Raw genomic sequence first — 13589 nt, forward strand, 5'->3', positions numbered from 1 at the left:
AAAATATAATTACTCAAATAATTGGTCAAACAAAACAGTTAATAAGGCAAGTTTTACTATTCCACAAATCAACTTTTAAGAATAGTTTCTCTTGGGAATTCCCTGGCGGTCCAGTGGTTAGGACTCCGTGCTTTCACTGCCAAGGGCACAGGTTCAATCCCTGGTCAAGAAACTAAGATCCTGTAAGCCACCCAGTGCAGCCAAAAAAAAAAGAGTAGTTTTTCTTAACAATAATTCTTTATGTTTACCTCCAGTTGGACTCACCTATTTACCCCTATAAGATGCTGTGAGGCAGGGTTCGGTAAGTGGAGGCCCACTTATATATGTAGATCAGTAATGTAGGTTTGGAAATAGAATTCACCCTATATTCCATGATAACTTTGGAGTTAAATTAGTTCGGATTCTAATCCTGCCTCTGATGTACCTGCTTCTGTGTACCTTGAATAAACTCTTTTAGCCTCATTTTCTTTATTTACAAAACTATGAGGACTAAGGTATGTAAAATGCCTAGCACAGGGCTTGGTTCATTTTATTATAGTTTCTTAGTCATTTTATTGATTATCATTTTCTCTTTTGTTTAACAGCTGGAAGCATTTACTCTTTTTTTTATGAAAGATGGTTGTAAGACATTGAAGTTTTTGTACCAGGAAGGAGATGTACCTGGTCTTGGTAAGGATGTTTTGCAAGGATAACATGCCAGCTATTCATGAATGAATGTTAAAGAGCAGCATATCTTTTCTTGTATACATAGACAATTCTATATTTATAAAGAAAATTTACCAGGAGCTTACAAGATTGCTATAATGATTGGAGAAGAAAGCATCCTTATAGAAGTCATTGACCTCTCCTGGGAATACACATTTTCACTAGAATTTAATTGCCTTTTCCTTGAAACAAGTAGAGCCATTTTGTACACGTATTGTCAGATGACTAGAAATAGTCATGAAACCACCCGAAAGCACAGCAGTCACTCCCTGTGGTCCTGGGTCAGCATCTTGCGTTTGCTGCAGCTGGCAGTGGAATATCTGGCTTTCCCTACTTTTCACGTTATTCCAAAAAGAATTGATACTTTACCAGGTCATTAAACTTTTGTCTTAATAAGTAGGTACACAGATCATCCTTTGGTTTTAGACTACTTATCTTATAAATCTTGTGGATTTTCCCATGTCCCCTCTGTTGGTTCTTTCTTGCTTTCCTCCTCTGCTGCCTTTAAGCTAGGCTCCTATCTCATGCCTGCCCCAGTATTCCAGATTGAAAAACGGTATCTCTGCTACCAGATTTCCTCTCTGAAATCCATACTACTTATTCCTGCCAAGTAAATCTTTCATTGTCCTGCTGTTGGATTGAGTCCAAACTCTTCATTTATTCCACTAAGGCCTGTCATAACCTGGACACACAGTACTTGTTTAGTTGATCTCCCATCCTGCCAAACATGAACTTGCTGATCTCTCTAAGCCAGTCTTCATGGGTTTCTGTCCACACCAGTCATTTCCGTGTCCTTTTCTCCACCCTCCTAAGTGTCTCCACCCAGCCAAATCCTACCCCTTGTCTGGATCGCCTCAGGCATTCTCTTTACTTCAGAGCCTTCCCAGAGTGTTCCAAACCACATCCATCGCTATCCTCCAAACGCCTGCCTCTTTTAAAGTTTGCATTGTAAAATACACCACTTGATTATGTTCTTCTGTTTTCATCTAATTGTTTAATATATATGTCTTTCTTCACCAACAAAATATGTAGGCTCATGATTAGTGACTATGTCTGCTCTATTCATCTTCTGTCTCTTACAATTCTTATGCTGGGACATTATTGTAAGGTCCAAATTTTCATAATTCATTACAAATTAAAACAATAGCTGAAAATATAGAAAGGTGAGAAAATATCTACAATTAGAAGAAAAATTAAAACTATCACCCACATTCCCACTCACTTGGAATAATCAAATTAACTCCTTGATGAGTATCCTTGTGTAACTTCTTTGATATATATATGTGTGTGTGTGTATTTCCCTCTCTCTATGTATTTTGATATGTGTATGTGCAGTATGTATGAGGTATGTACATATATATACACAGTATATATATCACTATATATAGTTTTATCTTCTGCTAGTTTTATCTTCTGATCACTAATTTAGATGTTTTTAAAGACCCAAATTATAAGTATTGCTGCAAGTCTAAGACATATTCACTGTTCATTGACTCCTTGACATCCAGAGTTGCATATATAATATGTAGAGTTGGATCCTATTTTGCAGTATATATATATACTGCTATACATATATATATATTTGGGGGGACACATTCAGTCCATAGCATTTATTGTTATTGTATATTGCCTCAAACCTTCTTTGGAAGAGTATAATATAAATAATAATAATGTGATCACCTAGAGGGGTGGGGTAGGGAGGGTGAGAGGGAGGGAGATGCAAGAGGGAAGAGATATGGGAACATATGTATATGTATAACTGATTCACTTTGTTGTAAAGCAGAAACTAACACACCATTGTAAAGCAATTATACTCCAATAAAGATGTTTAAAAAAAAACAACAACCATGTACAGCCATAATCAGGAAAAAAAAAATAATGAAACTCTCAAGCTTTCAGCAGAAAAAAAAAGTATCATTTTCAAACTTATTGGGCCAAAACAAGAATGTAGAGCTAGTGAGAATATTCCTTTTGTGCCAAGATTACAACACCAGACAGACAGAGCTCTCCAAGATGCTTCTGGATGACAAGGTAAGTTTGAGACGGGCTCTCTGTGCCTCCACCTTTCCACAGCCTATGGCATTCTTGCTGCCTTTAACCAGGAAAGTAATCACCTCTTTTATGGCTCACAAGTAGCATCTCTCTTATTCCAAAAGTGCTGGAGGCTGGGAATGCTTTGTGGTTTGCTGACCTTGTACCCACTCTGGTGCTTTGGGTCGTTCTTTGTCAAAATTTATGAAAGTACAAGACAGATGAGAAGGGGGACGTGCATTCTTCAGCTGGAAGAGTGACCAAGTAACTACAAACTGCTGCCCCTCCTGGGATCATGCTGGTCACTGCAAACTTCAGCAGCCCAATGACTTATTCCTCCAGACAGCGCCTATGCCTACGCCTTGTTCACTCAGACCACCAGGCCTTTGGGTCCTGAGGAGGCAAAGCTTGATGGGGAGTAGGTGGGTACTGGATGAGAGTGTAAGGGGCCAAGGTAGGACTGAGAAGGAAGCCACTTTACCCATACTCAGTGCCCTGCTGGATTCTAAGACCACTCTGCCCTAACAATTATCTTTCTAAATAGCCTTGGTCCAAACTTTGGAGCTCAGGGTGGATTTCAAGTCAGTGTCAACAGTGTGAAACTTTCCATTTCTTCTACACAGGTTATCCTGTGTATCCTGGTATATGGGTGAGAGTATCCCAGACCAGATGTTGTTTTCTTAAAATGCAGAGCTTATCACACCCTCCACTGATGGTGTGCAGACCCCTGGGCCTGCAGGGAGGAGGGGATCACAGATAGACACTGTTTGACACACTGGTTTAAAGGTCGATTCTGGAGAGGGTCAGAAGTGAGGTGGTGAAGACAAGCTCCACTCTTTACTTGCTGGGTCACACTGGGAAAGTTATTTCATCTCTCCAGGCCTTGGTTTTCTCATCTGTAAGATGGGAACAGTAATGGAACTCACCTCATGGGATTGGGAGGACCGTGGTGTATGCTGGGCTCAGGGCAAGTGCCATGTAAACTTTGCCTCACTCCCTAAAAAAGTCTTGTCCTCCAAGATTATAGTCCAGTCTCAGAAAGAAAAAGGAACTCAGTGGCCATGAGAGTTAGTTCAGCCTTCTCTTAATTATTTTCAAAAACATTGCATTTCCTGTTAGGGGACCATGTCACCCAAGATATGCTTCCTTTTTTTTTTTTTTTCAATTTAATTGAACTAAAAAAACCAATTTATAGATGCTTTATAAAAATGGGATCCAACTCTCTATATTATTCTATGGTAGCTTTTAAAAATTGATAATATTGTCTTCTCCATGCCACTGATACATTTCCACAATTAAATTTTAAACAGTTGCATTGTACTTCATTAGGCTGATACAACTATTAGGTTCAAAACTTATTATTAGAATTTAGGTTGTTCACAACTTTTTTCTCCTTTAAACAATGCCTCAATGAATATCATTGAAGCTAATTCTACGTGGATTAGGAAGACTTTTTAGGAAGAATTCTCAAGAGAACTGCCAGAAGAAAGGGTAAACATACTTTTAATTATTATTTTTGCTATTTCCAAAAATAATACATTTATCATCTTGGTAAGTATTCCTCTACATGTCTTTCTTATATGCATGTGCTAACATGTAGACACTTATTAAAATTTTTAAAATATATAACACGTTTTATTCTTGACTTACTTTTTGGACTTGACAGTATAACCTAGACATTTTTTATGTCTTTAAATATAGATTTATCTAATTTAAAAGATGCTGTATAGTATTCTATAGTGTAGCTGCATTTGGATTTTTAGAAGCCAGGAATATGTTCAGCTGTGAGTAATGGAAATCCTAATAGTAGCTTAAAGAAATAGGGAGTCTATTTTTCTCTCATAACTGGACAGGCAGTGGCTAGCAGTGGTTCAAGTGCTCAGTAACGCCATCAGAAACCCAGATTCTTATTTTATTTCTGTTCTGCCATTCTTTTTTTTTTTAAATTTAATTAATTAATTTATTTGGCTGCATTGGGTCTTCGTTGCTGTGTGCGGGCTTTTCTCTAGTTGCCGGGAGCGGGAGCTACTTTTCGTTGTGGTGCACGGGCTTCTCATTGCGGTGGCTTCTCTTGCTTTAGAGCACCGACTCTAGAGCGCAGGCTCATTATATGTGTCACATGGCTTATTTGCTCCACGGCATGTGGGGTCTTCCCGGACCAGGGATCGAACTGGTGTCCCCTGCATTGGCAGGTGGATTCTTAGCCACTGCTCCACAAGGCAAGTCCTCTATTCTGCCATTCTTAACACATTGCTTTGTGTTCATATTTGTTCCACATGGTTGCAAGATGAAGCTCTAGATATTATGTACAGGTTTTCATCAGGTAGGAAAGGGGCCTACTAGTCACACCTCTCCCCTTTATCAGGAATGCCCAAGCTTCTTATGTCACATGACTACCCTAGGGGCTAGGGAGGCTGAGAAAGCAGTTGTCTCCCTGAGAATGTACATATTGCTAAATGGGACAAATTTGGGTTCACTTATCAAGGAAAAAAGGGAGAATATTGAGGGTACAGGTAATTCTGCCAACCTCCATGAATGAGCATTTGAGCTCTACATTGCTGCATACCATATCTCAGGGTTCTTTGGCTGCAAGCAAGATGCAGACTCTGGCTTAGGTAAGCAAAAAAATTAAAAACATTTGGGTAGTTCACAAAATTTAGAACTAGCTGAAAAATCAGGCCTTGGGAAAAATAGGAATAGAGCATTTCCATGGATTTCAGGGCAGTTTCTTTGGATTCATCAGTAGATTGACCTTGCTCAGATCCCCTTTTATCTTTGTGTCTCTTCATTCAAGATTTACAGTCTTGCAGAGAGTCTAAGTATATTTATCACACGTGTACCACTGCAGGGCTCTGAGACTGGTGTCCTCCAGAATCCCAGGACGGGAGAAATTCCCCAAACCCAAAGGAAGGAGGGCTGGGCAGACAAAAGATGTTTATGGTTTTGTGATAGGGATGTAAAATTTTCTTAGATCATATTTCAAATTGGTTATGGTTGTGAACAGGAAGACTGTTGATTATTTGCTTATTAATATTGCAATCAGGGACTTCCCTGGTGGTACCAGTGGTAAAGAGCCCACCTTCCAATGTAGGGAATGCGGGTTCAATCCCTGGTCGGGGAACTAAGATCCCACAACTAAGCCCGCATGCCACAACTACTGAGCTCACACGCCTCAACGAGAGAGCCCGCGTGCTACAAACTACAGAGCCCACGTGCTCTGGAGCCCACACGCCACAAAGAAAAGATCCCACATGCCTCAACGAAGATCCTGTGTGCTGCAACTAAGACCTGACGCAGCCAAAAAAAATTTAGAAAAAAATATTGCAACTAGCTATCTAACAGAATTCTCATACTTTAAATAGTTTTTAAACATCAAAGAAAGATTTCTAATGACATATTTTCATTGAAATTAGTTCAAGGAAGGATTTAATATAAGTCGGGTGCTATGAGAGTATTTAGTGGGGGACAGGATCTTCTTGGGGGAGTCAGTGGAAGTTTACCTGAGAGGTGGTATTTTGGCTGAGATATGAAAGATTAGCAAGGATTAAGGAGGCAAAGGGTTGAGAATGGGATAAGAGAAGGGTTTGCACGAAAGTCCTGCCTGAGGCCAGGCCAAAAGGAGCAAAGTGCAGAACTCAGTGAAAGGCACCCAAGGAGGCTGCAATTTAAGATTTGCAATTACATCTTTTTGTAGACAAAACATTTTATTCCATAATTATATTGAAAACTTCTTAAAGTAAAGCAAGGAACAAGGATGTAAGATCCACAGTAATTTATCACATTTGATCAGTCATGTGATTGTATGGTAAGTTCTTGACTTTTGTTTTCAGAATGTGGTCGAACTATTGCTGGAGCAACCAAAGGGGCAAAAATGATGAGATTGTATATAGACAACGCAGCCCCAGAGAAACTAAAAGGCGTGTGTGTAATTTTTGTTCGCTGTCGCAATGATGTCCCTGTAAATACTAAAAATATTCATGAAGTATGTTTACATTTTTTTCAAATATATGGTTAAGCATTTTTGCCAGCTTTATTGAGATATAATTGACATATAACATTATGTAAGTTTAAGGTATACAAAGAATTGATTTAACACATTGTGAAATGATTACCACCATAGCGTTAGCTAACACCTCCATTGCCTCACATAATTACCTTTTTTTCTTCTTTTTTGGTAATGGCATTTAAGATCTACTCCCTTAGCAACTTTTGAGTATACAATACAGTATCATTAACTACAGTCACCATGCTGTACGTTAGATCCTCAGAACTTATTATTCATCTTATAACTGGAAGTTTGTACCCTTTGATCAATGTTTTTTCCATCCACATTTCTGGGCAGAGGGCTAGTTTCATTGCTTTTTACCTCAAATGACAGAGTTTTTCTTGTCCCCTTTCATGGACAGGGCAACTGTCCACCTAGACAGTTTTCTTTATGTAGGAGGCTCAGTTTCATTTCCCTCACATTGTATGAACTCCAGGCCATACCTCCTTCCCTATGCAGAAATTAAAGCACCAGGGAAAGTGTTTACTTGATGAGCAAGTATGTGAATGGTTACATGCGGGCAGAATATAAGTTTGTTGATTTTAGAACCTTAATATTCACCACAAGTTTTCCTAGTAGTTTATAAGATATACTGTCTCTACTTATTGTAATGTAAAATAGGTTATGATTTTCAGTTCTTTAATGGGATCAGCATGTAAAATAACATTTGAACATTACCCTTTTAGGAAGTGCTATTTACTTTTCTGGATGCATCAGAAGGACTCCTAGTTGGGATTAGGAATATGCTGGCAAATATATTTCTACCAGCTATTCTTGCGACAAATAATTGGGGTGCTTTAAACCAGTCCCAGCAAGGAGAATCTGAAAAACACATTTTCACTGAAACCATCAACAGATACCTTTCATTTTTAGATGGTAAGTATAAGATTTAATGTTTAATCAGTTACTACAAATGAGCAAATTAACTATGATATGTTATTAAAAATAAGCATTAGAGAAAACATTTCCATCTTAAAAGAAGATGTTAATCAAAGTAATTATGAGACCTAGAGATAAGATATCAAATCATTAGAACCTCTCTTTCCACGGATCTCTGAAGGTGTAAGGTACATTTTCTTTTATATCTCCCATTGTAGAAGGAGGATTCTCTTCCTATATTAGTTGAGAAAATTTTTACCATATTTAAAAATATATACGTTATTTTGAACTCTTTTTAAAATATAAATTATATTATTTCATATTGTTAAAATATGCAATTTTATTAATCATAGTCACAATCTAATGATCAACTAGAATTATATTTCTATAAAGTGTTAGATCTCTAACATTTTAGTAATTACAGCTTGAAACTACACATTGGCATTTAACACATTGACGTTAAACACCTCTTGTCAATATTATTTTTTCCCTTTTAGGTGCTAGAATAAGTATTGAGGGAACAGTTAAGTTAAAGAAGATAGACAATGTTGATTTTTCCAAACTGCATACCTTTGAAGAAGTGACACTCGCAGCTAGCAATTCAGAAACTGTTCGTCAGCTAGAGGATGTGCTGATGATATGGTACAGACAGATTGAACAGGTGAGCTGACCTGAGTGATTTCACCAGATATGAGTCATAGTTCTTATCTGTGTCCTAGTCACTGCATTTTGTCCCTAAAAGTAAAGGGAAGAGGAGCCTTCCAGATTCTGCTATGAAATTCAGCTTATTTTTGATTCTAGTGCAAAATCATTGTTCTCTTTGGACCACTTAATATCAACTTTAAGATATTTCCCACTTTAAGGAGGAAACCATAACTTTATGGCTTGAGAATGGAATAATGAAGAAACAGAAATAGCCAACATTTATCTCCAATATCTTATGTATTGTTTATGCTCTTCATTAGAGAGAGAGGAAAAGTACACAGTGAAGAGAGTATAGCCACAATGCTAGACACTTAATAAATACCTCTTGGTTGATCAATGGAATTGTCTGTGTTGACAGAGAGGTTCAAACTAGGCTCATTCCTATCAGTACTGCAGTGGCAAGTCTGCAGCTCTCTGGCCAAATACATTTTCTCTGGCAGTAAGAAAAGCAGTGATAGGAATGGGGTATATGTCAACATTCTGAGAGGTGCCAACTTACACTACAAACATTGCCCACAACCAAATATTAGGTAGTTGCTCTAAACAGAAAGAGGACTCTAGAAGCCAACTCACAGATCTCTAGTTCATGAGCACAGGACAGTGAAACTGGAGAAGAAAATCTTCAGTTGAATGAGGACTAGAGGAGAAAAATCTTGAGCAAGCAAGAGTTAGAGAAAAGCATTTCCGATTTTACCTCTCTTTGAACTGTTAGAAGGAGGGAGGTGTAGTTGGAGTGGAAAAATTGGAGGACTTCAGAAACTCCATCAAGGCCTGGAGTGCTGGCCACAAAATTTGCTCCCAGGTGTCACTAGGTACTCGAAGTAATTGTCCACCAAGGACTCCTGCAGCTGCCTACTATGTCAGTAGGCATAGGAAGAGGGAATTGTAAGCCATTGTGGAATTCAAGCTGTGTCCTACACAGTGGCTGAGGAGATCTCCTCCAATTATCATGATCAATCAAAATAGATCTTCTTTTATAAAAATGAGCAAGCAAAAGAAATAGCTTAACATAAGGAGATTAGGCAACTTGAAATAAGAAAAGTTGGGGGGAATTCCCTGGTGGTCCAGTGATTAGGACTCTGCGCTTTCACTCCTGAGGGCACGGGTTCAAGCCTTGGTTGGGGAACTAAGAACTAAGATCCCACAATTCTGTAAGCTGCACAGCCAAAAAAAAAAAAAGGAAAATCATGTTGGGCAATTGTAGCAAATGGTCTCCAGTTAAGCAGAATCAGTACAAGAAATGGGAGACTTCTTTAAAAAAAATTACATCTAAAATAAACCATGACCTCTTGTCATACACAAAAATTAATTCAAGATGGATCATAGACATAAATATGAAAGCTAAAACTAAAAAAAGAGATACATGGATGAATCTCAAAAACATGTTGAGTGAACAAATCCAGCCTTAAAAAAGTAATGTGAAAAATAGAACAAAAAATATACTTGAATCAGAATGTAATGTAGAACTATATTAATATATTATTAAGATACAAAACCCAGAAGCCATGAAAGAAAAACATGACATATGTGACTATATAAAAAAATTAAAGATCCATATGGCAGAAATTACTGTAAGCAACATTAGAGGATAATTGACCTTCTGGAAGAAAATACTATCAGCATATGTAACAGAGTTAGTATCCATAATATGTAAAGAACGTCTATAAATCATTAAGAAATGGGCATTTCAGAGAAAACTTGGCCAAGGATATGAACAATGTCATTCAAAGAAAGTACATGGACATGTTTGACCTGGGAAAGAAGGGGACCTAGGAGTGACGTGATGTCTTCAAATATTTGATGGTATTTCATGTGGACTTAAACTTGTACTGTAATGGCTCTAACAGGCAGAATTAAGAGCAGAGTGTGATGGTTATAAGGAGGGAGGTTTTATTAGGATCACTTTCTCACAGAATTCCCCCCCCGAAAATGGAATGTTTTGTATCCCTGAAAGTATCCGACTTGAGGTTGGAAAATCATCTATGAATAATGTTGTAGCAGGAATTAAACATCAGAGGTGTTGCTTGATTTAGTTAATTTTAAGGTCCATTTTCCTTCTTTAATTCAGTGATTCAAATTATCTAGACTTTCAGTGGCTAAGAAAGGTTTAAATTATGTCTAGTATCCTCTATTTAAGGAGGTGGAGAAACTTATAATAAGATTAGGAGAGAATTCCATAAACCATAGTTAAAATTAAAAGCATTTAATGGATTAAAGAGAGAAGCTTCATAGGTTTGAAAAATCAACTGTGTATTTTTCCTTGTTTGTATCTTAATTCCATCACGGTTGTAGTTATGAAAAGTTATAAGCATAATAAAGGTACAGAAAATAAGAAACACCCCTGTAAGTACCACTGAGATTAAACAGATACTAACCGTTCGCTGTTTTTGCTTCAGATCTCTTATTTTCACTAAATCCTCCAACCCTTTCCTCTCCCTCCCTGTATATTACCACTATTCTGATGTTATTGTCTCCTCCATTCCCCTGAAAGTTTTATACTTTTATTGCATTTGAATATTTATGAGCTTTATATTATATATAAATAAATTATATATATGAAAATACAGAATATATATTTGTGTTCAAAATCTTTACATAAATGGTATCCTTTTACAGTTTTTTTTTTTCTTATTTAACATTCTCTTTCATCCATGTTGGTACAAGTAAATTTAATTCATTCACTTAACTATTGTCTGGTATTCTTCTATGAAAGAATCTGTTTATTCTGTGGATTTCCAGACATTTAGGAGACATTCAAATTATGTCTAGTATCCTCTGTTTAATGAGGTAGAGAACTCATCTATTCCCTCAGTTGTTTCTACTTTTTTTTCCTGTTACAAACAATATGAATACATCTTCAATGAATATCTTTATTCTGGTCTCGTTTGCACATGTTCAAGAGTTTCCCAGAGAATGGCTGAGAGAAGTAGTATGGATTTTTTACTGGGTACTACAAAGCCCTCCAAATAGTGATTATATTAACTTACATTTTTTTACAGAAGTAAATGAGAGTTCCCATGTCTTCATATCTTTCATTACACTTGGGACTGTTGGATTTTTAATGGATGCCAGTATGTTGGATGTGAAATGGCATCTTGATTTATTTTGCATTACCCTGAACACTGTTGAGGCTGTGCACGTTTAATGGCTATTTAGATTTCCTCCTTGTTGAATTGCCTGTTCATATCCTTTACCTAGTTTTCTTTCAGATTGCTTGATGATATCTTAACTGAATTGTTTTAGTTTGAATAATATTTTCCGGCTGTTAATCTTTTGTTGGTCCCCATTGTGTCCTGCATTTTCATTTGGTATTGGTGTCTTTAGTCATGTGGAAGTTTTACATTTTAACGTAAATATATTAGTTAAAAATGGTAATCCAGCCTCAATTTAGCCACCTCCAGTGACTAGAAGCTTTGTGCTTTTTGTATTTTGGAAACACTTTCCTACTCCAGTGTTGTGAAGATATTCTCCTAAATTATTTATTTATTTTAAATACTGAAATATACAGAAACGAACAACAAATGAATAAAAATAAAATAAACAAATTATTGTAAAATTAACACCTGTGTAACTTTTGCACAAGAAATAGAGCATTACCAGCACCTTGCAATCTCCATGCATTTTTCTTCCCAATTTTAACTCCCTTTTCTTCTATCTAGTGGTAACCATTTTATTGGCAATTATGATGTTCAGTTCCATGCTTTTCTTTATAGTTTTACCCCCATCTCCTATATTTTCTTTAAATGTTTTACCATTTTGTTTTTAACATTTAGGTTTTTAATCTATCTGGAATTATTTTTGTGTGTGTATAATGTGAGGTAGGAATCTAATTTTGTCTTTTTCCATATGGTTAGCCAATTGTCTCAGAAGTGTATTTAGTAGTCCATTCTTTACCAGCAAATTTGTAATATCTATCAAGTTTCTAGACCCCTTTATCTATCCCACCTGTCTACTTATTTGTTTTTTGCACTCATACCATACTGCTTTAATTTATGTTGCTTTTTACTAAATCGACGTTTGGTATGGCAAGTCCCTTTCATTATTTTTCTTCAAAATTGCATGGATTATTTTTGGTTGATTGTTCTTCCAAATTAATTTTAAGACTAGTTTGTTAAGTATCATGAAAAGAAAACCTTGTTGAGATTTTGACTGGAAATTTCATTGAATGAAATAAATTTCATTTCATTAATTTAGAGAAAATTTCCATCTTTATATTGTTGAATTTTTCCATCCATGAACGTGGTATATTTCTCACTGATTTAGGTCTTCTTTTGTGTGCTGAAAGTAAGTTTTCTAATTTTCTCCAAAAAGGTCTTGCACATTTTTTGTTAATCTCTAGATATCTTACATTGTTATTATTTGTTATAGCAAATACTATCATTTTAGAAATTACATTTTCAGATTGCTAGATGGCTTGTAAAGAAATGCTACTGATATTTATTTATACAGCCCCAAACCTTACTGAATTATTCACTTTTATTAATTGTAAAAGTTTGTCTTTAGATATTCTTGAATTTTTAAAATGTGGCCAACCATTCCCTCCATGATAATGCCATTGTTTTTTTATTTCCAATTCTTATACCTTTTGTTTACTTTCCTTATCATGTTCTATGATCTCCATGACCAGGTTGAATAGAAGTGGGTGGTGATAGTGGCAAAATTGTCTTGTCGTTGGTTTTAAAGTGGTATTTTCTAAAATTTCATCTTTAAGTATGATGTTTTAAGTCACAGCAAGATTCTTTTTGACCTATCTCCTAGAGAAATGGAAATAAAAGCAAAAATAAACATATGGGACCTAATGAAACTTAAAAGTTTTTGCACAGCAAAGGAAACCATAAACAAGATGAAAAGACAATCCTCAGAATGGAAGAAAGTATTTGCAAATCAAGCAACTGACAAAGGATTAATCTCCAAAATTTACAAGCAGCTCATACAGCTCAATATCAAAAAAACAAACAACCCAATCCTAAAATGGGCAGAAGACCTAAATAGACATTTCTCCCAAGAAGATATACAGATTGCCAACAAACACATGAAAGGATGCTCAACATCACTAATCATTAGAGAAATGCAAATCAAAACTACAATGAGGTATCATCTCACACCAATCAGAATGGCCATCATCAAAAAATCTACAAACAATAAATGCTGGAGAGGGTGTGGAGAAAAGGGAACACTCTTGCACTGTTGGTGGGAATGTAAACTGATACAGCCACTATGGAGA

General features: G+C 36.3%; 1 protein-coding gene across 1 annotated transcript in view; it reads left to right on the forward strand.

The window, feature by feature from the left end:
• The window catches only part of DNAH8 (dynein axonemal heavy chain 8), a 338470-nt gene that overhangs the window by 11760 nt on the left and 313121 nt on the right, over nucleotides 1-13589 (forward strand). The window contains exons 4-7 of the mRNA XM_059077211.2: nucleotides 585-669; nucleotides 6567-6718; nucleotides 7468-7657; nucleotides 8158-8321. Coding sequence (XP_058933194.2) covers nucleotides 585-669; nucleotides 6567-6718; nucleotides 7468-7657; nucleotides 8158-8321 — 591 coding nt within the window. The remainder of the gene's footprint in view (nucleotides 1-584; nucleotides 670-6566; nucleotides 6719-7467; nucleotides 7658-8157; nucleotides 8322-13589) is intronic.

Source organism: Kogia breviceps, chromosome 10 (assembly GCF_026419965.1).
Source record: "Kogia breviceps isolate mKogBre1 chromosome 10, mKogBre1 haplotype 1, whole genome shotgun sequence".
NCBI lineage: Eukaryota > Metazoa > Chordata > Mammalia > Artiodactyla > Physeteridae > Kogia > Kogia breviceps.